General features: G+C 44.6%; 1 protein-coding gene across 2 annotated transcripts in view; it reads left to right on the forward strand.

The window, feature by feature from the left end:
• Positions 1-23,781, forward strand: part of FSTL4 (follistatin like 4) — a 453,554-nt gene that overhangs the window by 411,532 nt on the left and 18,241 nt on the right. For both annotated transcript variants that reach the window (XM_004282127.3, XM_049708196.1), the window contains exons 9-13: positions 6,316-6,477; positions 6,861-6,995; positions 7,924-7,950; positions 11,188-11,306; positions 15,573-15,722. In XM_004282127.3, coding sequence (XP_004282175.1) covers positions 6,316-6,477; positions 6,861-6,995; positions 7,924-7,950; positions 11,188-11,306; positions 15,573-15,722 — 593 coding nt within the window. The remainder of the gene's footprint in view (positions 1-6,315; positions 6,478-6,860; positions 6,996-7,923; positions 7,951-11,187; positions 11,307-15,572; positions 15,723-23,781) is intronic.

Raw genomic sequence — 23,781 nt, forward strand, 5'->3', positions numbered from 1 at the left:
TTTGTTTTTTTTTCTTATAGTTGATTTCTAATTTCATAGCATTGTGGTCAGAAAAGATGCTTGATATAATTTCAATTTTCTTAAATTTACTGAGGCTTGCTTCTTGGTTCAGCATGTGATCAATCCTGGAGAATGTTCCATGTGCACTTGAGAAGAACGTGTATTCTGCTGCTTTTGGATGGAATGCTCTGTAAAAATCAATTAAGTCCATCTGTTCTAATGTGTCATTTAAGGCCTGTGTTTCTTCATTGATCTTATGTCTGGATGATCTGTCCATTGATGAAAGTGGGGTGTTAAAGTCCCCCACTACTATTGTGTTACTGTCAATTTCTTCTTTTATGACTGTTAGTATTTGCCTTATATATTGGGGTGCTCCTTGTTGGGTACATATATATTTACAATTGTTATATATTCTTCTTGAATTGATCTCTTGATCATTATGTAGTGTCCTTCTTTGTCTCTTGTAACAGTCTTCATTTTAAAGTCTATTTTGTCTGATATGAGTATTGCTACTCCAGCTTTCTTTTGATTTCCATTTACATGGAATACATTTTTCCATCCCCTCACTTTCAGTTTGTATGTGTCCCTAGATCTGAAGTGGGTCTCTTGTATGCAGCAATATATACGGGCCTTGTTTGTGTATCCATTTAACCAGTCTGTGTCTTTTGGTTGGAGCATTTAATCCATTTACATTTAAGGTGATCATCAATATATGTGTTCTTAGAGCCATTTCGTTAATTTTTTTGGATATCTTTTTGACGGACTTTTTCCTTCCCTTCCTCTTTGTTCTGTTCTCTTGCGATTTGACGACTATCTTTAGTGTTGTGTTTGGACTACTTTTTGGTTTTTTGTATGTATCTAATGTAGATTTTTGGTTTGTGGTTCCCATAAGGTTTTGATATAGCAGTCTATACATATACAAGATTATTTTAAGTTGTTGGTCTCTTAATTTCCAATGCATTTCCAATATTCTTCATTTGTACTCTCCTTTTCTCACAATTTCTGGTTTTGATATCATATTTGTGTGCAGATGATTTCCTTCCTTTACTATATGTTTAACTTTACTGGTGAGCTTTCTCATTTCTTGTTTCTAGTGTGTCCTTTTCCTTTCAGCCTACAGAAGTTCCTTTAGCATTTGTTGCAAAGCTGGGCTGGTGGTGCTGAACTCTCTTAGCTTTTGCTTATCTGTATAGGTTTTCGTTTCTCTGTCGAATTTGAATGAGAGCCTTTCTGGGTAGAGTATTCTTGGCTGTAAGTTTTTCCCTTTCATCATTGTAAATATATCATGCCACTCCCTTCTGGCCTGCAGAGTTTCTGCTAAAAAAAATCAGCTGATAACCTTGTGGGAATTCCCTTGTATGTTATTTGTTGCTTTTTCCTTGTTGATTTTTTTTTTTTTTTGCGGTACGCGGGCCTCTCCCTGTTGTGGCCTCTCCCGTCGTGGAGCACAGGCTCCGGACACACAGGCTCAGCGGCCATGGCTTACAGGCCCAGCCACTCCACAGCATGTGGGATCTTCCCGGACCGGGGCACGAACCCGTGTCCCCTGCATCGGCAGGCGGACTCTCAACCACTGCGCCACCAGGGAAGCCCTTCCTTGTTGATTTTAATATTTTCTCTTTGTCTTTAATTTTTGTCAATTACTATGTGTCTTGGTGTGTTACTCCTTGGTTTTATCCTGCCTGGGACTCTCTGCACTTCCTGGACTTGGATGACTGTTTCCTCTCCCATGTTAGGGATATTTTCAGCTGTTATCTCTTCGAATATTTTCTCAGGTCCTTTCTCTCTCTTCTCCTTCTGGGACCTCTGTAAGGTGAATGTTGGTGCATTTAATGTTGTCCCAGAGGTCTCTTAGATTGTCCTCATTTCTTTTCATTCTTTTTTCTTTATTCTGTCCCACAGTAATGATTTCCACCATTCTGTCTTCCAGGTCACTTACCATTCTTCTGCCTCATTTACTCTGCTATTGATTCCTTCTAGTGTATTTTTCATTTCAGTTATTGTATTGTTCATCTCTGTTTGTTTGTTCTTTAGATCTTCTAGCTCTTTGTTAAACATTTCCTGTATCTTCTCAGTCTGTGCCTCCATTCTTTTTCTGAGATCTTGGGTCATCTTTACTATTATTACTCTGAATTCTTTTTTTCATGTAGATTGTGTATCTCCACTTCACTTAGTTGTTCTTCTGGGTTTTTATCTTGTTCCTTCGTCTGGGACATACTCCTCTGCCATCTCATTTTGTCTAAATTTCTATGTTTGTGGTCTCCTTTCCACAGGCTGCAGGATCATAGTTCTTCTTGCTTCTGATGTCTGCCCCCCAGTAGCTGAGGTTGGTCCTGCTGCTTGTGCAGGCTTCCTGGTGGGAAGGACTGTTGCCTGCCCTCTGGTGGGTGGAGCTGGGTTTTGTCCCTCTCTTGGGCAGGGCCGTGTCAAGTGTTGTGTTTAGAGGCAGCTGTAAGCTCAGTACAACTTTAGGAAGGCTGTCTGCTGATGGGTGGGGCTGGATTCCCACCCTGCTGGTTGTTTGGCCAGAAGCATCCCACAGTGGAGTCTGCAGGCTGCGGGGTGGCCCCAGGTCTCATTGCCAAAATGGAGAGCTCACACTGATCAGTATTCTGAGCCCTCCACCGCCAGTGTCCTTGCCCCCACAGTGAGCCATAGCCAACCCCTGCCTCCCCATGAGACCCTCCAAAACCCTCAGGTAGGTCTAGCCCAGGCTCCTATGGAGTCACTGCTTTGTGCTGGGTCCCAGTGCATGTGAAGTCTTGTGTGCATCCTCCAATAGTGGGGTCTTTGTTTCCCCTAGTCCTGTGGAGCTCCTGCACTCAAGCCCTACTGGCCTTCAAAGTCAAATGCTCTGGGGGTTCCTCCTCCTGATGCCAGACCCTCAGGATGGGGAGCCTAACATGGGGCTCAGAACTCTCACTCCTGTGGGGGAACCTCTGTGATATAATTATTTTCCAGTTTGTGTGTCACCCACCGGCAGGTATGGAATTTGATTATATTGCAAAAGCTCCCCTCCTGCTGTCTCTTTGTGGCTGCTTCTTTGTCTTTGGATGTAAAATATCTTTTTTTGGTAGGTTCCAGTCTTTTTTGTCGATGGATGTTCAACAGTTAGTTGTGATTTTGGTGTTTTTGTGAGAGGAGGTGAGCACAAGTCCTTCTACTCTACCATCTTGTCCAGAATCCTGATTTGCTAATATTTTACTTGCGATTTTGGTATATGTAGTACTGAGTGAGTTAGGTCTGTAATCATCTATTTTGTGCTCTCTTTGGCAGGTTTCCGTGTCCAGGTTATACAGCTTCATTATAAAATTTGGGACATCTTCTCTGCTGTATGCTGTAGGAATTATCTGTTCCTGAAATGTACAAAAGAACTTCCCTATGAAACTAATCAGGGTTCTTTGGGGGTTAGTAGCGCCTTTTTAAAAACAGCTTTATGAACTTTCTTTGTAAAGGAACCAGTGGGTGACATAGGTGTGCCGAGACACCGTGAATTGAAGAAAAAAAAAAAACCTGAATAGGTTACCAGAGTAATTCAAGGTAAACTACAAATAAAGGATAATTGAGACAGCAGAGACAAAGGAAAAAAAACAGCTTTATAGAGGTATAATTTATATACCAAAAAACTGCACATATTTAATCTATACAATTTGATGAATTTGTACATGTATACGCCTAGGATACCAGCACCACAATCAAGGTAACAGACATACCCATCACCTCCGCTTTGTTTTTCTTCGTTTTTGTGGTGAGAACACTTAACATGAGATCTACTCTCTTAATAGATATTTACGTGCACAACATAATATTGCTGATTATAGGCCCTATATTGTATAACAGATCTCTAGAACTTATTCACTGCATAACTGAAAAGTAGTGCTTTAAAATGTTTTAAATGCTCTCTTCTTGAGTCCACGTTAATACGTTAAAGTTTCCTTTTAAGTGATTCATTTCATTGAGCGCTTCATGTTTATTACCTATAATTGAACAAAGTACTTCCATATTTTTTAATCTCCTCTGTGTTCTTTATATTTTTCACTAAACAAACCTGCCAGAAATTTGGCTCCTTTATTCATTTTCACGAACATCCAGGTCTCAGATCTATCAGTTCCACTCTTTTTTGGCAAATTGATTCATTCCTTTCTGCTTCTATCTCTATTGATTCTTCCCTCACCTTCTTTAAGTTTACTATGTGGTTGCTTGGCAGGCCTATATAAATAAATGGTGATCTAGCAGGAGCCCAAGGTTATTCACTCCCAGGTCCTGGCCTCCCACATTCTAGAACCCGGGCTGCTCTACCTCCTTCTCCAACTCCCCACCAGTCCAGTGTTCCTAGGTCCCCCGTCTCTATCTCTGTACTTTTGAATCATAGCCTCTTGAAAAAAACTCTGCTGTCTCTTCAACTTGAACCCCATTCCTCTCTTTACCAAATTCAGGGTATAGGAAGTTTTCCTAGATAAATTACTATTTCTTCCTTCTTTGAACCAAGGGGAATCAGAGAAGAGAGATCCACTTCTGTGTTCTAAGCAGTCCTCCAGATACGCCTTAGCTAGAGCCCCTTTTACTTCATCGATCCCAAGTGGCCTGACCCGTGACAAGGACCTTCTCCCACACGCTGGGACTCTCCCCCAGAACTGCAAACAAAGAGAAACCAAGGGAATGACTCAGATTTTATTATTGTTTGGTCTGTGTGTGGTTAGTCATGGGTGCCTCTGCGCTCATGTTATGGAAACAGCTCTGGCCACTCTGAAGGTGGGTTTGTGCCCTTTGCCAGCTATCCATTTGGCTTTGTCCTCGGCCCCCTACTTTGCCCCATAGGTCAACCAGAGGAAAGACTTGAAACTCAGGCTAAGTTGATCAGATTATTACCAGCCTCCTGGGTTTTGACAGGACCTGCAGCATCTGTTTCTCACAATAAGGTAATAGAATTTTTCTCTTGTCCTCAGCCTACCCAAGCACAGATCACTAGAAATCTTCACGTTCTAGGATCAACATTATCACTTCCTTCTATATATGTGTCAATTTGTTCCACCTCTAGTCCCAAGAAAAATCTCTCTCCTAACATACTGGGTCACTTTCTTTTCTTTTTTTTTAAGTTTTTTTTTTTTAATATTTATTTAGGCTATGCTGGGTCTTCATTGCGGCACACGGGATTTGCGTCGTGGCATGCGGGATCTTTCAGTTGCAGCATGCGGACTCAGTTGCAGCATGTGGACTTCTTAGTTGCAGCATGCAAACTCTTAGTTGCAGCGTGCATGCAGGATCTAGTTCCCCGACCAGGGATCGAACCCAGACCCCCTGCATTGGGAGCGCAGAGTTTTACCCACAGGACTACCAGGAAAGTTGCCCTGGGTCACTTTCTTTTATCGGACAATAGGAGTGTCCAGATAACTCTGGGAAAATGTAGTTGCTGGCTTCAAGGCAAAGAATGCATCTCCCAACTTTCCAAAAGGTGTATGATGTGGTTTTTGTTATTATTGTTGTTTAGTTTAATATCCAGGTGCCTTTACAGAAGCTCTCATAAACCCTTTTTGGAAGTATGTAGAGAAACATGCATGAATAAGTAAGAGCCCCCAATTCCACTGAAAATGATAATTATTTTATTTCCTGGGCCCAGAGCAAGGGGTAGGAGGGAAGATCCTCCAGACAGTCCTCACTCCTTCCTGCCCTACAGACAGCCCATGTAGGAAAGGCCAGAGGGTAGAGGGTACTGATGCTCATCTGATGAGTGGGCCTGGTCACATCCCCAGCCCTGAACTTGACTTCCGGGACCCATGGGTGGGTCAGGAGCCAAGGAGGGCACACTTGCCTCTCACGCGTGTTCCGGGGATGAGAAGTGGAAAAATAAAAATGACCCACTGGAAAACCAATGGTCTTCCCTAGAGCAGTAATTAGGAGCCCTGCCAGTCAGTGCCCATAAGTACTTTGTGAAGCACTTCCTTGCAAGAAATTAAGGCCCTGTCCAGTGGCTTTCCGATAAGAGAAATAATATATCTGAATTTTATTCATTCAGAAGTAAGTTTTGGCAGTTGTTGCTCTTTACGTGTAGCAGCTGAACAGCCGTAAATATTTGGATTGTCTCTCTGATCATATTTAGAATAATGATGAACGTCATGAATTACAGCGTACAAAGCCTGACATGTTTATTGTTGGCAATCCATTTTATAGCCCTTTCTTTTAGGGCTTGCAAGCTGGTTACAAAGAGAACTCCAGAGTTATCTCTCGGTTCAGCCCTGTGGGCAGGGTCTCAGAGTTGGACTACAGGCCTGAGGCAGGTGAAGGCCTTTTCTCACCAGCACTAACTCTCACCCACAGTGCCACCCGTCATCCGTGTCTATCCAGAGACCCAGGCACAGGAACCCGGAGTGGCAGCTAGCCTGAGATGTCACGCAGAGGGCATTCCTATGCCCAGAATCACTTGGCTAAAAAATGGCATGGATGTCTCAACCCAGATGTCGAAACAGCTTTCCCTTCCAGGTAAGCGCTCCGCTCGGTGTCTCTGTGCCATTTTTCCCATCAAGTTCAAGCTGACGCTCTCCCCAGGAATGGAAATGAGAGGAGTGATTTGTTTCTCAGTCAGACATTCGGAGAGCAAACAGATATCTCCCCGTTTCCCTGCTCTCTGGACTCACACAGATCTTTGTGAGCACAATGATGAGACGCTGTCAATCAGGTCCCAGGTCACCTGCAGTTCATTTCTGCTGTTCCAGCTCTTCCTGGGCGTATATCAGGGTACTGGCTGCCCTCAGCCCTGCTGAGGGGCTGTGCTTTTAACCTCAACACTCTCAATAGAAGGGAGAAGGGAGGAAGGATGGAGGTCCCAGCTGAACAGGCCGCCCTGAGCACTGTCCCTTCTACAGCCAATGGGAGCGAACTCCACATCAGCAGTGTTCGGTATGAAGACACAGGGGCGTATACCTGCATTGCCAAAAATGAAGTGGGCGTGGACGAAGATATTTCCTCCCTCTTCATCGAAGACTCGGCTAGAAAGACCCGTGAGTCCACGCTTGCCTTTGAGCTCCTCACTGAGCTGGTTGGGGGATATTGGGTGGCAAGGGCCACAGCCACCAATCATGAGCCCCTGGAGACAGGGGTAAACCTCATATCCTTCTGTGCTCAAAGCTGGGGACAGAGGGTGGCCAGAGGTGGGTAGACCTTCCCTATAAGCCTAGACAACTCTGGAGGCATAGACAGGGAAACTCTCTGGACAGCAGACAGAACCCAGGACCACAAGGAAGCTCGCATATCATATCCCCAGTTCTGCCTCCTACTTGCTCTGTTCCTCATCCACAAAAGTGTTCATGCTAACCGCGCACCAGCTGCTGCTGCCCATCCACGGCCCAGGAACTGGCCTGTGCACTCTCACACACCTGTCTTTACTCCAGGGATTGTTGCCCACCAGGGGCGCTAAGCAGGCTCTCCCTCGTAGCTACTGCTCCCCAAGAGACCCTGCAAGGTTGATTTCATGGATATGGGTGTCGGACATGGTCTCTTTCCCTTGATCAAAGGCTCTAAGCTGAGTCTTTATCATCAAGGGAGAAAATCAGAAGTATTGCAGATGGTTTTCCTAGGGAGGATCCTAGCAGAAAACCAGCTTGCTCCTGGAAGTAGTCCAGGAGGTCTGGGAGAGACATTGCTTGCTCTTTATCATCCACAGAAGAGGGAGTCCCATTAGCTTCTGTGATCCTGGAACCTGATTCATTAGGAACCAAAAGGGTCCTGAGCCCTGGAAGCATTTGTCCACATCCAGCGCCCCCCGTCAGTATTGCTGGGGCCATGAGTGGTGCAGGTTCTAAACATGATGGACTAGATACCAGTATGTTCATGAACTGAATCACTACAAGGAAGTTTCTGAAGTTGCTTTTTTCTTTTTTTTCATTCCCTCCATCACATTCCTGCTTTCACCGTTCTCTGATGCTGCAGTTGCAAACATTCTATGGCGAGAAGAAGGTACCAAGCTTTCTTATTCTGTGTCGTGCCTGTGATCACGTGTGTTCATGGTCCCATAACAGGCCATCTTTCCATAAGCCAACAGCTTTTCCAGACATCAAGCAGTCCCCACAGGTGGGGTCCATGGGCCAAATCAGATGGGAGCGGGGAAGTCCATGTCAAAATCAAGTGGCACACGTGAGGCAGATTTAAACTTACTAGTGTCTTTAACGGACATTAGACGATCAGAATTTTTAAAACGAAGTTTCCATTTAAAGCAATTTTGAAACCTCCACTGAAGCCAGCTTCTTGGCAGGGGTCCTGGCCAGAGCTGGGCCTTAAACTTTTTTCCAGTAACTGATACTGGCGTTGGGGTTTAGTGTATACTTTGAGGAAATGCTGAATAAAAAAGCTACCATGATTTCTGTACATGTATGTTTACATGTATATTTCTAAATGAATGGGTTTTTAAAATTTGTATCTAACCATCTGTAGATATTAGGTTGAGCCATACAAAATTGCCATTTTTGTATATCAAAAATGGTCTGATAACACGGCTCCAAAAATGGCAGGCACACGTGGGCGTGGGTTAAAGAGCCCGAGTCGCTCTGTGGGGTGAACGTGCATTCGTGGACCCCAACCCTACCTATGAACCCCTACACCAGAGAGTCCAAATCCCCTGAGGTAACTTATTCTCCAGGCAGGTGGACAGAGGGACGGTATGAGAAGCAGCAGAGAGCACCATGCAATTTCGGGGCTAAGCACTAAATTTCCTCCTTTAAAACCCATCGTATTTCCTCATATTTCTTCCTTAAGAACTGCCATGTTACCTACAGTCTAGCATATGCACGCATACACACACTCAGAGTAATTTCCTGAATGTCAGGCACAAATGCTCACACAGTAAGTCTGGGAGCACAACAAAGGCAGAGCCCGGAAAATGAGGCATTGCTGCCAATGGGCTTTAGGAATCCTCAGGAGGAAAGTCAGAGCAGCGGTTGCTAATCATGGACAGTGGTCCCTTGACGCCACCTGAACTTAGTCCCTAGGCCACAGTGCACACAGAGAGCCTTGGCTCTGTGTCTTTAAAAGGTGTTTTCTAAGGGGTGTTTCCAAATTTCAAAAGTGGAGACCTGCAGAGAATGCAGGAGGCCCTGGAAAGTGTTAAATGCAGCTCTGGAGGCCCAAAGGCCAACTTAAGACCCACAGCTGCCTCGGGGCTTTAGGCTGGCTGGTGCTGCGCTAATATTGGACAACCCAGCAGCGAACAAACTCCATCACGCCTGGACAGCTAGCTGCTCACACCCCTCCCTGCTCAAACTCCAGGCCTGGAGGTAGGGAAATACAGAAGCAAAAGCAAAGAAGCCAGCAGGGCCCCAGGGCGCTGTCAGCTCTCAATAGGAACAGTGAAATGATGGGTGCGCAGAAGCAGAGAAAGCTCCTGTGTGCCCCCTTGGTCAAGCTAATCACGAGCAGAACCTTCCAGGGGCTGGCTCGTGAGGCCAGCTCTCTGGAAGTCAGTTATTTGTGGAGCAAGGCCTTGTTGAGCCTCACATTGCACTGTCGACTGTGACAAGGCCCGGTGCTCAGCCTGCAGTGTAACCACAGCTGCAAAGCCCACGTGGGCTCTACTGAGCTTTCCATCTCATGTGGGTTCTTCCAGCTACTGATTCTCCAAAAACCTTGGGAGGCTATTGCAGGGTCTGTGGTCTTACAGGGACTTTGACCCCCTCTGGCCCCTACAGGTTTGAATGAGAGAAGCGTGCCCAGGTGAGAGTGTACAGAAGGGAAAGTCCTCCTGGAAACAGGATAGACTGGAGTCAGAGCGAATGTGTGCTACCTAGCCCACTCCAAACAGTGGGCGGCCGTGTAGGAGGCGCTGGCCTGCTTCGTCTGGCTCTCAGGACAGGCTACCCAGCACCCCAGGATTCCCACTGGGACTTATGCAGTGCTCCTAGGTGCTCCCAGTTTCTGAGAGGCTGGCGTCTAGCTGTCTTTAGTGGCAGGAGCCCTCCTGCCCGGAGCCCCTCTCAGCACAGAACCAGAGGCAGGTGAGGCTGTGTCACACAGTCAGGGACCTCTGTCCACACTGGGAACCACAGGCTCTGGTGAAAATGACCTGCAGAGCCCCTGAAAGCAAGTGGAACGGTGATTCCTATTTGCCTGTTTCATTGTTTTCTAACTCACTAAAAACTTACCCAGCTAGTCAGTTAAGTCAGTACACTGGTTTTCTCAGCATGACTGGAAAGAGAGAATTTTCCACATCGCTAATTCTCTTAGAATTCATAGCAATCTTTTCAATGTTTTACCTTCAAATGAAATGAAGGGAAGGAGGAAGGGGAGGGGAGAAAGAGGGAGAACTCTAGACCTTACCCACCCTTGTGCCATGTGGACCTTTTATGGAGAGCAGGGTGAAGGGACAGAGCCCAGGGCTGGGGCTCGGGGTCTAACCCCCGCTTGGGCACAAAGGCACATGGCCTCAACCCAGCCCCTCCCCATCTTGGACCTCAGGTTCTTTGTCTTTAAAATAAGGAGGCTGAACTAACTTGTCCCCAAGGCCCCTTCTCTGCTGGTCTAAGGAGATTTCTCCCCAGACAGTCCTGGGCTGGGATGGGGGTGCAGGCAGGTGGCCGAACCAGGCTGTGGGCTCCGTCGCCTGGCCTGGGGCTGCTGTAGGGAAACTGGTAGGGCAGATGTTGGAGCAAACTGTCTTGAAGGAAGGGTCTCAGGCACAGACAGGCCCAGTTTGGACAAAGGAATACCAGCCACAGCTTGCTTAGGCCCTCACATCCCAGGTAGCAGCACTGTACATAAATGTGTTTAAAAAAAATAAAAGCCTTTGCTTTTTTGGCATCACCTGATCCATTCTGATTTGACTGGTTGACAAGGACCACGGGAGACTTTGCCTTTCGGAACAGAAAAGGTCAAATGTATGTCAAAGCCAAGGCTATCACTCATTTGAAAACGTGGGTTGGTGGCCAGCCCTGGATGACCTGGCACAGGTACACGTGTCTGGGAGGACAGCCTGGGGATTGCAGAGCCCTCGGTGTACATATTGATTCGCAGCCCTCGGGCACTCGCTCCCCACACACCGCCTGCTCGTCTCTCTTCACCCCACCTCGACCAGGCCTTGCGCTCTGTGCCTGTATCAGACGCAGCCAGACTGTAGGTTTCATCTGTGCCTGATGTGATACGTGACCCTGCCTGGGGACCAACTGCTAGGAGGGGCCTAAGTATGGCTGTGCTTGCTCCTCGCAGGCCTCAGTGTGGGAAACATGTTCTACATCTTCTCCGACGATGGCATAATCATCCTGCACCCGGTGGACTGTGAGATCCAGAGGCACCTCAAACCCACGGAGAAGATCTTCATGAGCTACGTAAGTGTCTGTGCCTGGGGCACATCCACCTCACACACAGCATCCCGAGAGGCAGCCTTTCACCATGTGTGCCACTTGATTTCTTAAATTCCATTTGCTACCTGTGATGTGGCTCCAGATGTGGTTCAAGGCTAAGGAAGGAGCACATGAGGCTTAAACCCTCATTCCTTCCTCCAGCGGCCACTTCCATGCACTGAGCCTGAGGGGAGGCCCAGGGCGGACGGATGGGTTCCTGGCCTCTGCGAGTTCACTGTCAAATGACGGAAACAGAAGTGTGAACAGACAGCTGCCAAACAAGTGTTGCTAGAAGGATGTGTAAGGTGCACTGGAACATTGAGGAGAGAGGCCTCTCCAGACCTTGGGGGACAAAGTCAGAGAAGGCTCCTGGGGCAGGTGATGCCTGGACTCAGCTGTGAAGAACAGGTGGGAATTGGTAATGGGTTTCGAGAGGAAATGTCATGAATATGGAGCACAGAGGCATAAAACATCAGGTCACATTCAGGGAACCGTAAATATTCTCTATGCCTGGAGGGACGAATGGATGTGGGAAGGGCCTCAGACTTAGGATGACCGTAGGTAAGGGTCAAAGCTGATGAGTTCTCATGGGAAGCACTGAAGAACTTCAAGTGAAGGATGGCCAGGATCAGGGTGCTTTGGGACCTGTGCAGGGCCTCACGGCGGGTAATGATCAGAAGGGTTGCACTAGAAACACGGAAGGGGGTGAAGAGGCTGTTGTGATCACCCAGGTGAGGGCGGTGACCTGGGTTAAGCCAGTGGTGGTGGGAATGGGAAGCACTGAGTAGACTTTAGAGCTTGGAGGCTCTCAGTGGCCTCCAGGGAACGGGGGAGAGAGCTTGAGATGTGTGAATGGCCCACGCATCAGAGCTGCTGTGAACAAATAAGAGGCCAGGTAAAAAGTGGCAACGTGACATGCAGTGGGCAGAGGCAAAAGAGATGATTGCGGGTAGCAGGTCCAGAAAAACCCTTCCAACCCTCAAGACCCAGCTGTCAGGAGGCGTCCTCCAGAGCTGTGCTTCCCCGCCCCACGGCTCCATCCCGCCCACTGGTATCCCACTTGGTGTTGCGTTGGGGGTTTCTTGCTCGAGGTCTGACCTCTTCTCCTAATCCCTAGCGACTTGAAGGTAGAAGTATGGCATTAATCCAAGAGTCATCTAAAAGCCCCCACGTGCCCTCTCCTTGAAGACAGACAGTGGATAAACTGGGACATAGTCACGGGCTTGGAGCTAATGGAGCAAGTGGGCCTGGCCCAGACAAGTTCCTGAAACGAGTGTGTTGCCTTGCTGTCCTGGCCGGTGGTGTGCCTCAGAGTGTCGCATTTCTCACATTTGCAACTTGGGAGCAGCTGTTTTCCAGGCTATTTCCTTTGAATGAATCATGTTTTAAAGTATTACCTCTGATAAGTTTTCCCTCCACGTGACAGCCACAAAACCATCGAGAAAGAGTGGTCCTAGTTAATTTCCAGCAGTTAGGTTTGAATAATTGTAACCCACCACATTGGCACTAATTTCTCATATATTTGCGATAACCTAACCTGTAGCTTCTAGGGGACATCTCTCAAATGCTAACCAGGGCTCAGTTTTCCGAAGAAACTAGAACAAGACACAGTAAGAGAGGTCTTGTAGGCATTTCAGGCAACACAAGACCTCTGTGAGCTATGGAACAGTCCCAAATAACATTTTCCTCATCTAAAAAATGTCTAGAACGTCACAGGAGGGTTACAATGAGCTGACCCTCTTTCTCAAGTGCTGAGTGAGTAGGTTGGCATCTCATCTCCGGCCCCTCTGCTGGATGAGATGTCCACTTTGCCCAGCAGGAAGTGGCAGGATTAATAGGTAAGGGCACAGGCTTTAGAACAGGATCTGCACAGGTGGGTTCAGGTCCCACCTCTGTCACTCAGCAGTCTAAGTGGCTTTAGAAAAGTGACTTAACCCCTCTAAGCCTCCGTTTTCTCACAGGCATATTGGGGTTATTGTGAGGATTAAATGTGATGACAGAGAGTGGCAAGTGTAAAAGGAGAAAGACCTGTTTCAAAGCTATCGCAGCCACTTAGGAAAGAAACGGGGCTGGAGATGGAAAGTAGAAGAACTCCGAGATTTAGGAGGCAATCTCTGTAGTCCTCGATGACTAATTCACAGTGACTTTTGTGGGAGAAGGAAGAATCAAAGAAGGTGTTCCTGCTTTGGACTTGGCTGACCAGAGGGTGATGAGGACCCAGAGGAGGAGCAGGGATGGAGCGAGGACTGGTTCAGACGTGGATGGTTGTGTATGAGGTGACTGTAGGGGAACCACGTGGGAACTGGGGAAGGTGGTTCTGAGCTAAAGACACAGATCTGGGAGCCATCAGCATGAGGGTACTGGCGAAAGCCCGGATGGGAGACCCGATCGCCGAGGGTGCACGGGAGTGATTTGAGTCGGGTGCCTAGCACAGAACCCTGGGAGGCATCAGCGGTTAAGGGGCAGACGCACCGAGGGGAACCACAAAGGTTGAGACAGTGTTGGACAAGAGTCATGAGGAGAAACATGAGAATGTGTATCATGGAAGACTAAGGGAAATCATTTATTCATTCAACAAATATATTTTAGGCACCAATTCTGTGTCAGGTGCTTTACTAGGTGCTAAGAGTATGGCAGTGAGCCCAACCAAGAGTGTGCTCTCAAGGTGCTTACTATCTGGTGAAAAAAGAAAGACTGAACACAGGTGGACAAACAAACGCAGAAGGTCAGGTGGTAGATGAGAAACGCAGCAAGGTGAGGCAGGGAGGATGCTGGGGCACTAAGCTAGATGAGACCAGAGAGGGTGTCTCAAGAAGACGACACGTAAGCTGACACCCAAAGGACATAAGGAAATAAACCAGGTAGACATCTGACGAACAGCCAGCTACACAGGCCCTGGTGCAGGAGGGTGGTGTGAGCGCAGAAGAGCAAGCATGCCGTGTGCACAGGATGGATGGGAAAAGGAGAAAAAAGCAGAGATGGGCAGAGGAGCCAGAGTGTTCAGGGCCTAGTTGGCTTCAGGGAAGACTTGGACCCTGTTCTGAGCAAGAAAGAATGTTACTGTGGTGGAGGGAGTTGAGCTGACTTGTATTTCACAGTGATCCCTGTGGTTTCTGTGTCAAGAACAACTAGCAGGAGGCCAGGGTGGAATCAAGGAGCACAGTCTGAATGCTGTAGCGGTTACTCAGCGGACAGATGTGGCTTGAGCCAAGGTGACAGAGGTGGCAGTGGTCGGAAAGTTTAATTCTGAATATATTCTTGAAGGTAAAACTGAAATGATTTTTGATGCATTGGATGAGGGCTGAGGGCATGGGGAGAGAAAGCAGTCAAAGATGACCTGAAAGGTTTGGTCTAAGGAATTAAAACAAGGGAGCTGCCATTTATCTGAGTGGAACGAGCAGGATTGGGAGGCAAAGTTGAGAGTTGATTTTGGACTTATCCATTTGAGATGTAAATTAAAGAGCCAAGTAGACCTAGGAAGTGGCTAAGTCTGGAGTTCCGAGAAGAGGACTGAGCTAAAGATATGAATTTGGAAGTTGTAAGCACGTAGATTGTGTCTAAAGTCATAGGCGTGGTTAACAAAGATTAGCAAAGGGAGTGGATTTCAGAGAAGTCGTCTGGGAGCGACCTCTGAGCATCCCGGCATCTAGAGATCGGCAAACAGAGTAGGACTGAGCAACAGAGAAGGATCAGCCACTGGGGAGGATGGAGGGAAAAGAACCAAGGAGTAGTCAAGACGCTGTCAGATGATGCCCCAAGTTCAAATAAAATGATGGCAGAGCTTAAATGTAATAACTGAGAAGTCAGCCTGGAGCTTGGTGAGAACACCACCAGCTCTGTGCTGAGGACTAGAGCCAGAGGATTAAGGAGCTTGTGAGAGGTGAGGAAGCTGAGAGTGCATAGGTAACTCCTTCAGGAGTCTGGTCATTGACAGAAGTTGTTTATACGATGGATGGGGATGAGGAAAGGGAGAAGGTAGCTCACAAGAGTGGAAGAACACGGACCACGCAGCTGCTGACTGAGAGGCCGGCAAAGCGAGTTACAGCCTCAGTAAGAGCGGGAGGAGGTGAAAGATGAACGAACGTGGAGTGAATACCTGGTGATTCGGGAGGGCTCAAGTGCCGTACTCTTCGGATGTGAAGAATTCTGAGACAGGAAGAAAGGGACAGAGCAGGGTCGGGGAGAGGGAACCCAGCAATGATGGAGGAACAGGAAATTAAGAAGACATATGGCAACCTATCTCCTTTACAGGAAGAAATCTGTCCTCAAAGGGAAGGAGGCGCCACCCAGCCCTGCCAGTGGGCCTCAGCAGTGAATGTCAGGCACCGCTACATCTACGTGGCCCAGCCCACGCTGAGCAGAGTCCTCGTGGTCGACGTGCAGGCCCAGAAAGTCCTCCAGGTACATCTCTCTGAGGGAGGGGGAGCTTCCAGTTCTGGGGCACAGCCGGCCACATCCTTCTTTGTTTTCCACACACTCCCCAGCTCCTAGGAGAGGTGGTCAGCAGTGGGAGGGAGCAAAGAAGATTCATGTGCATTTTTCATCAAGTATTTATCGCCTACTGCATGCCAAACTTTGGCCTAGGTGCTTGGAAAACAGCCGCGAATGAGCAAGTCCTAGAAATTATATTCTAGCTGGGGAGACAGACCATAAGTCAGAATTTTAGGGAGCTATAGATGGTAAGAGCTATTTACAGGTTGAAAGGGACAGAGGAACTGGAAGACTCTTTTTAAGTGGGCCTCACTCTGGAAGTGAACAGAATCTGAGATCTGAATGCCAGGTGGGACTCCCGCTCTGGGAGCAGAGGGAAGGCCAGTGGGACTGGAGCACAGCCAGGAAGGGGAGAGTAGGATGTGGCGAAGTCAGGGGTAAACAAAGGCCAGTGAGATAGCCAGACATTCAGGTGTTTTAATTAGGGGAGTGACATAATCTGACATTTTTAAAGAGTCAATCTGCTGCTCAGTTAAGGGCAGACTGGAAGATAGAACAGAGATATTGGTCACTGAAATAATCTGGGCAAGATGATGGCAGCAGTGGAGGTGGTAAGAAGCTATCAAAGTCTTGCTATATTTTAAATGTAGACCCCAAAAGATTTTCTGCTCGATTGAATGTAAGGTTTGAGGGAAAGGAATCATAATAATTGTAATAATAATAATAATTTAAGCAACTGTAGAATGGTGATGCCATTTACTATGTGTGGTGGGATGAATAATGGCCCCCAAGATGTCCACATCCTAATCCTCAGAACCTATGAATGTCACCTTATACAGCAAAAGGGATTTTGCAGGTATGATTAAGATTTTTTTTACTTTTCTTTATTGGCGTATAGTTGATTTACAATGTTGTGTTCGTTTCTGCTGTACAGCAAAGTGAATCAGTTATACATATACATATATCCACTTTTTTTTAAGATTCTTTTCCCATATAGGTCATTACAGAGTACTGAGTAGAGTTCCTTGTGCTATACAATAGGTCCATATTAGTTGTCGATTTTATCTATAGTAATGTGTATATGTCAATCCCAATCTCCCAATTTATCCCTCCCCCACTCTTTCCCCCCGGTAACCATAAGTTTGTTTTCTACATCTGTGACTCTATTTCTATTTTGTAATAAGTTCATTTGTATCATTTTTTTAGATTCCACATGTAAGTGATATCATATGATATTTGTCTTTCTGTCTGACTTCATACTGACTTCACTCAGTATGAGAATCTCTAGGTCCATTCATGTTGCTTCAAATGGCATTATTTCATTCTTTTTTATGGCTGAGTAATATTCCAGTGTGTGTGTGTGTGTATCACATCTTCTTTTTTTACTCCTCTTTGGATGGACATTTAGGCTGCTTCCATGTCTTGGCTATAGTAAACAATGCTACAATGAACATTAAGGTGCATGGATCTTTTCAAATTATGGTTTTCTCCAGATATATGCTCAGGAGTGGGATTGCTGGATCATATGGTAACTCTGTTTTTAGTTTTTTAAGGAAACTCCATAGTGTTCTCCATAATGGCTGTACCAATTTACATTCCTACCAACAGTGTAGGAGGGCTCCCTTTTTGCCACACCCTCTCCAGCATATATTGTTGGTAGAATTTTTGATGATGGCCATTCTGACTGGTGGGAGGTGATAACCTCATTGTACTTTTGATTTGCACTTCTCTAATAATTAGTGATGTTAAGCAGCTTTTCACATGCTTTTTGGCCACCTGTATGTCTTCTTTGGAGAAATGTCTATTTAGGTCTTCTGCCCCGTTTTTGATTGGGTTGTTTGTTTGTCTGATATTGAGCTGCATGAGCTGTTTGTATATTTTGGAGATTGATTCCTTGTCAGTCGCTTTGTTTGCAAATATTTTCTTCCATTCTGTGGGTTGTCTTTTCATTTTGTTTATGGTTTTCTTTGCTGCGCAAAAGCTTTAGGGTTTCATTAGGTCCCATTTGTTTCTTTTTATTTTCATTACTCTCAGAGGTGGATCAAAAAAGGTCTTGCTGCAGTTTATTGCAAAAAGCGTTCTGCCTATGTTTTCCTCTGACAGTTTTAGTGTCTGGCCTTACATTTAGGTCTTTAATCCATTTTGAGTTTATTTTTGTGTATGGTGTTAGAGAATGTTCTAATTTCATTCTTTTACATGTAGCTGTCCAGTTTTCCTAGCACCACTTCTGAAGAGACTGTCTTTTGTCCATTGTATATTCTTGCCTCCTTTCTCATCGATTAGGTGGCCATAGGTGTGTGGGTTTATCTCTGGACTTTCTATCCTGTTCCATTGATCTATATTTCTAGTTTTGTGCCAATACCATACTGTTTTGATGACTGTAGCTTTGTAGTATAGTCTGAAGTCAGGGAGTCTGATGCGTTCAGCTCTGTTTTTCTTTCTCAAGATTGCTTTGTCTATTTGGGGTCTTTTGAGTTTCCATGCAAATTGTAAACATTTTTGTTCAAATTAAGGATTTTTAAATGGGGAGTTATCGTGGATTATCTGGGCAAGCCCTAACTGCAAGCACAAGTATCCTCATAAGAGGGAGGCAGGAAAAAATGTGACAACATAGAAGGAGGAGGCAGTTTAAGGACTAAAATAGGTTTGCTACACTGCTGGCTTTGAAGATTGGAGGGAGAGGCCATAAGCCAAGGAATGCAGCTCTAGAGGCTAGAAAAAGCAAGGAAATGCATTCTCCCTTAGATCCTCTAGAGGGAGCACTACCTTGCATACATATTTATTCTTTGAACCTCTAGAGGGAGCATTACCTTGCATACATATTTGTTCTGCCAGTGAGATTAATTTTGGACTTCTGTGCTTCAGAACTGTAAGAGAATAAGTTTGTGTTGTTTTAAGCCACCAAGTTTGTGGCAATGTTACTGCTGCAATAGGAAGCTAATACACTCTGATAGAGGCTTTGAGAAAGGCAGGGGATACAGGTCATGAAGCAGATACAGGGGAGAATTAGTAATTCAGCTTTAGATTTGTTGAGCTTGAGCTGCCATTTTATATATATATACATATGCAATTGGATAAATAGGTCTGGAGTCAAAGGAGAGGTCTAGGCTGGAGATATGAATGTGGGCATCATCCCCATGTGAACTGTGTTAAATCCAGTTAACTGGAGGAAATCATGGAGTGAAGTACAGATAGAAAAGAGGTCAAGGTTGGAGCCTTGAAGTATTCCAACACTTAAAGATCAGGAATGAGACAGGAAGCCAACAAAGGAGACCAAGAAGGAGTAGCCTGAAAGGTAGGAAGAAAATGAGAAGAGGGTGGTGTTCCACAAGCCAAGAAAAGAGCTTTTTAAGGGAGAGTTAGTGGCCAGTGGTGTCAAAGGTTGCTGAAAGCATTTGTATGTTATGAAGACTGAGAACTAACCATTGGATTTGGTACCACATGGAGCACCTTGGCGGGAACAGATAGGACTATAATGGCTGAATGCAAGCCTGAGGGGGTGGATTCAAGTTAGAATCAGAGGGAGTAGAGATGGTGAATATAGACAACTATTTTCAGGGGTTTTGCTATAAATATGAGAAAAGGTAGACAAATGAGGCAGTAGCTGGAAGAGGATGCTGAAGAAACTTTTAGAATAGGTGATATTACAGCATTTGTATGCTAAGGGGAAAGACTTCTCCCACAATTCTTCCCTTTCTTCTGCATCATCGAAGTAGGCAGTAGTCAGTGGAATCCAGATCATACAAGTAGATATGCTAGCCCAAGATAAAAGCACATTCTTTCATCATAACAGGAAGAAATAGAAAGTATTCGGGCACAGGTGCAAATAGGTGATACAATTGGTGATAGCTGGATGACCTTCTCTTCTGGTTGCCTTTATTTCCTCAGTGAAATAAGAAGGAAAATTATCACCAAGGCTGGAGGTCTAAGGAAAGAGGTAAAAGTTGGATGTGAGATTGAACTGACCAGGGAAATGAGATAGGACTGCAGGGCAATAGGGACGGCCCACTTAAGGATGAGGGGTGCAAATGTAAAGTCAGACCAGTGAGGAGGGTTGTATCTTTTTTTCCCAGGAATGCTCAGCTGCCCGGGTGCAGGATCATTGTTGGGAGAAAGTTGTATAAAAACCAGGGTTGTGGTTGTGGTTTCTCCTGAAAAACATGATAGGAGACTTTCCAGCTATCTTTTTGTTATTGATTTCCCTGGCCAGAGAAAATACTCTGAATAATTTCAATCCTTATTGAAGCTTGCTTTATAACTCAGCTTATCAACTTTCATAAATGTTCTATGTGCACTTTAAAAGAATGTGTATTCTAATGTTTTAGGTAGATTTTACATATATGTCAATTATGTCAAGTTGGTTTATTGTATTGTTCAGATAGTCTAAGTGATTTTTTTGTCTACTTAGTCTACCACCTGCTGAGAGGCATGTTGAAGTCTCCCACTGTGATTGTAGATTTATCAAGTTCCATCCATTTTTGCTTTAAAATTATAGTATCTTCCAGGGGGGGAAGACTTCTTTCTTCTTACAAAATATCCCTCTTTATCTCTGGCAAAGCTTCTTGCCTGAAAGTCCATTCTGTCTAATATTAATATAGCTAAATCAGATTTATTTTGATTAGTGTTACCATGGTATAATTTTTCCATTCTTTCACTTTCAATCTTTGTATCTCATATATTTAAAAAGTGATCTCTTATAAAGCCACATGTATTTGGATTTTGGCTTTTATCTAGTTTAATAATCTTGATCTTTTACTTGGATTATTTGATCCATGTATTTTTGGTGTAATTATATGGTTATGTCTATCATCTTACTGTTTTTTCATTTGACCTACCTCTTTATGTTGCTTTTTTCTTCTTTTAGCTTTCTTTTGGATTAGTCAAACATTTTTGTTCTATTTCCCCCTCTGTTAGCTTGTTGTCCATGCATTCTTTTATCATTGTTGTTATTATTACCACCATAGAGATTACAACATGCATCCTTGCCTCAATACAGTCTCATACAAATTATTGCTTCACTTGCCCAATAATGATAGAACCTTAGAACACTTTGACTCCTTTAACCTTCCTCCTGCCTTTGGCACTATTGTGGGAATGAATTTTAATTCTACATGTAATTTAACCCCACAAGACATGACTATTATTATTATTTTGTACAGCTGATAGTCATTTACATTCACCCACATATTTACCTTTTCCATTGCTCTTTATTCTTTCCTGAAATACATAGTTCTGTCTGGGATCATTTTCATTGTGACTGAACAAGTTTCTTTAATAGTTCTTTTAGTGCAGGTCTGCTGGCAACAGATTCTCGTAGTTTTCGTTTGTTTGAAAATTTGCCCTTTATTTGTAAAGGATATTTGCACTGGATATAGAGTGCTACATTGGCAGTTAAATTCTTTCTGCATTTTAAGATGCCGTTTCATTATCTTCCATTGTTTTTGTTAATAGGTCAACTGTCAGTCTGTCTTACTGTCTCTCTTTTGAAGATAATGTCTCTCTTTTTTCTCTCTGGCTACTTTCTAGATTTTCTCTTTGGTCTTTAGCAGTTTTACATGCCCAGGTATGGTGTTCTTTGTATTTATTCTGATTTGGGGTTTTCAGAGGTTCTTAAATGTGTAGATTAATATCTTTAATCAGACTGGAAAATTCTCAACCATTATTTCTTCAAATATTCTGCTGCCTCATTCTCTCTCACCTCTTCCTTGGGAACTCTGAGAGAAAAAAAGTTAGACCTTTCCATTGTGTCCCACACATCTCTTTCACTCTTATTTTCCATCCTTTTTATCTCTTGTGGTTCAGTTTGGGCATATGCTATCAACTTGTCTTTCAGTTCAATAATCCTATATTCCACTGTGTCTAAGGTATATATAACAAAACCTATTTATTAAGATCTTAATTTCAGGTGTTGCATTTTGTCACTTTTAGAATTTCTGCTTCATTCCTTTTATATACACAATTTTTAAATTATTTTTTTATGGATCACCTGTGAGTCTGTTTCTATTGTCTTTTTTATGTTGCTTTCAGTTATATAAGCTGTATCTTGGAATGCCTAGTAATTCCATATTACACTGTAGAGACTTTAAATGGCTGTCATCCACTGAAGAGGGTTTACCCTTTTCTCTGCTAGGAAGAGAGAGAGTATAGAATGAATCACTTTAATCAAGTACTAAGTTGAATCGAGGCTGAGTTGCAGCTTTCATAAGGCTTAGTCAGTCTCTGATTCACTCCTAGTAGGTGGCCCTTCAGGTCTTTAAACTGAGAGCCTTATGTGTTCTTCAGGACCTTTTCCCTTCCATGTCTTTGCTCCTTAGCATATTGAGACTGTGGAAAGCTCTGTTCTGAATGTAAGAGATTTTTGGTTCAGGTTTTCAGTCTCCTACTCTGTACCACCTCAGTCAGAATGAGAATATGAAAAATGATTAGAGAAAGTTAAGCAGAAAGGAGAGATAATGCCTGCAGTCTAAACTTTGGGGAAGTTTGTGAAGAGGGCAGACAAATGGGATACCTGGAGGAGAATGTGTAATCAAGAGGGTTTTTAAAAGCGTGAGAGAGAAAATATAAGAAACTAGAGATAGTGTCAGGATGGTATCATTACTGGTGAGAAAAGAAGCTCTGGGTAGAGGAAGACAGTGCCAGATCATAAAGCCTTTGGTAAATGAAGGGAAGCAGCCAGGATGAGCGGATCAAGGAAGAGTAGCTGGAGGCATGAACAAAGGACCTGGGGTATGTGAAGTGTAGGAACATAGAAACAGCCTCTACTTGAGGCTTCAGGGCAGAGGAAGTTTTAATTAGAGCAAGAAAGTGTAAGGAGACTTCAAAGATGCTGATGACTGGAGAAGAAATATATTTCAGCAGGGATAGGCAAAATCAAGCGTTCAGATTTGTTTAAAGTTGTGGTCATCGACAGAGGAATGAATTCTAAAGTCAGTCATCAGAGTATGATGGGTTATTTGAAGACATGTATTGAATGAGCTCACCCAGGGAAAGGATATAGACAGAGACAAGGTCAAAGATGAAGACGGGGGACATGCCACCATTTAGAAGTCAGGATGAGGAAGAGAAGCCAGGGAGATGGAAAGCTGAGTGAAGAAAATGTTTCCAGAAGGGAATGGTTCACCATGTGGAATCTTGGTGAAATGTCAAGTTATAGGAGGATCACACAGTGATCTCTGAATTTGACATGAAGCTCTAGAGCAGTTCAGTGGAGTGGTGAAGACAAACAGTTAAGAGGAAGTGGTTTCAGGGACTCCATAGACATTTCTTTAGAGAAGTTTTAACCAGTGGGAGCAAAGATGGTTTTCCCCCAAGATCAGAAAGGCTAGAATATGGTGGACTGAAATTTCAGAAATTTGTTGACAAGGTTTAAGTTATGGTGGCTGCAGTGGGGAAGAGGTAAAGATCACTGAAACCAAGAAGGAACTGAGAAAGCAGGGCTTTGAATGAAGGCACCAAAGTTGGGGACTCAGGGAGTGACAGAGAAAACAGAGCATCTTTAGTGAACAAAGGGAGTGACTAGAACTTTGGCCAATGCCAAAAAGAGCAGGGGTCATAGTGGCATAACAAAACAGAGTTTTGGAACTTCTTATCAAAACAGAGTTTTGGAACTTATAAAACTACATTCTGAGAAGTAGAAAAGTCACCATTTGACAGGGCCACTGGGGAAGCTCTGTCCTCAGAAAAGAGCAGAGTTTCAGTTACAGCAGTAGAAAAAGACTCTGCCTGATGCTACAGTCTGAGTCCCAGAGGCTCCAGGTGAATGATGTACCAGATAGAGTCTGCACGAAGTTAAGAGACAGAAAGGTGATAATGGATGAGTTCAAAGTCAGTCTCAGATGACCCAGGAAGAAGAGCTAGAGAAGGATGCTGAGGGTTCAAGAGGCCCCAAAGGCTTACAGGAGAAGTGATGGGAGGGTCCTGAAGCTGATTCTTGAGTGGAAAACTGAAAAAAAAAAAAAAAAAAAAAAAAACCTCTGTGTTTAGGCTTTTGCCAAGATGGTCTGGGTACCCTTTAAGTAAGACATGCAAG

This window comes from Orcinus orca, chromosome 3 (assembly GCF_937001465.1).
Source record: "Orcinus orca chromosome 3, mOrcOrc1.1, whole genome shotgun sequence".
Classification (NCBI taxonomy): Eukaryota; Metazoa; Chordata; class Mammalia; order Artiodactyla; family Delphinidae; genus Orcinus; species Orcinus orca.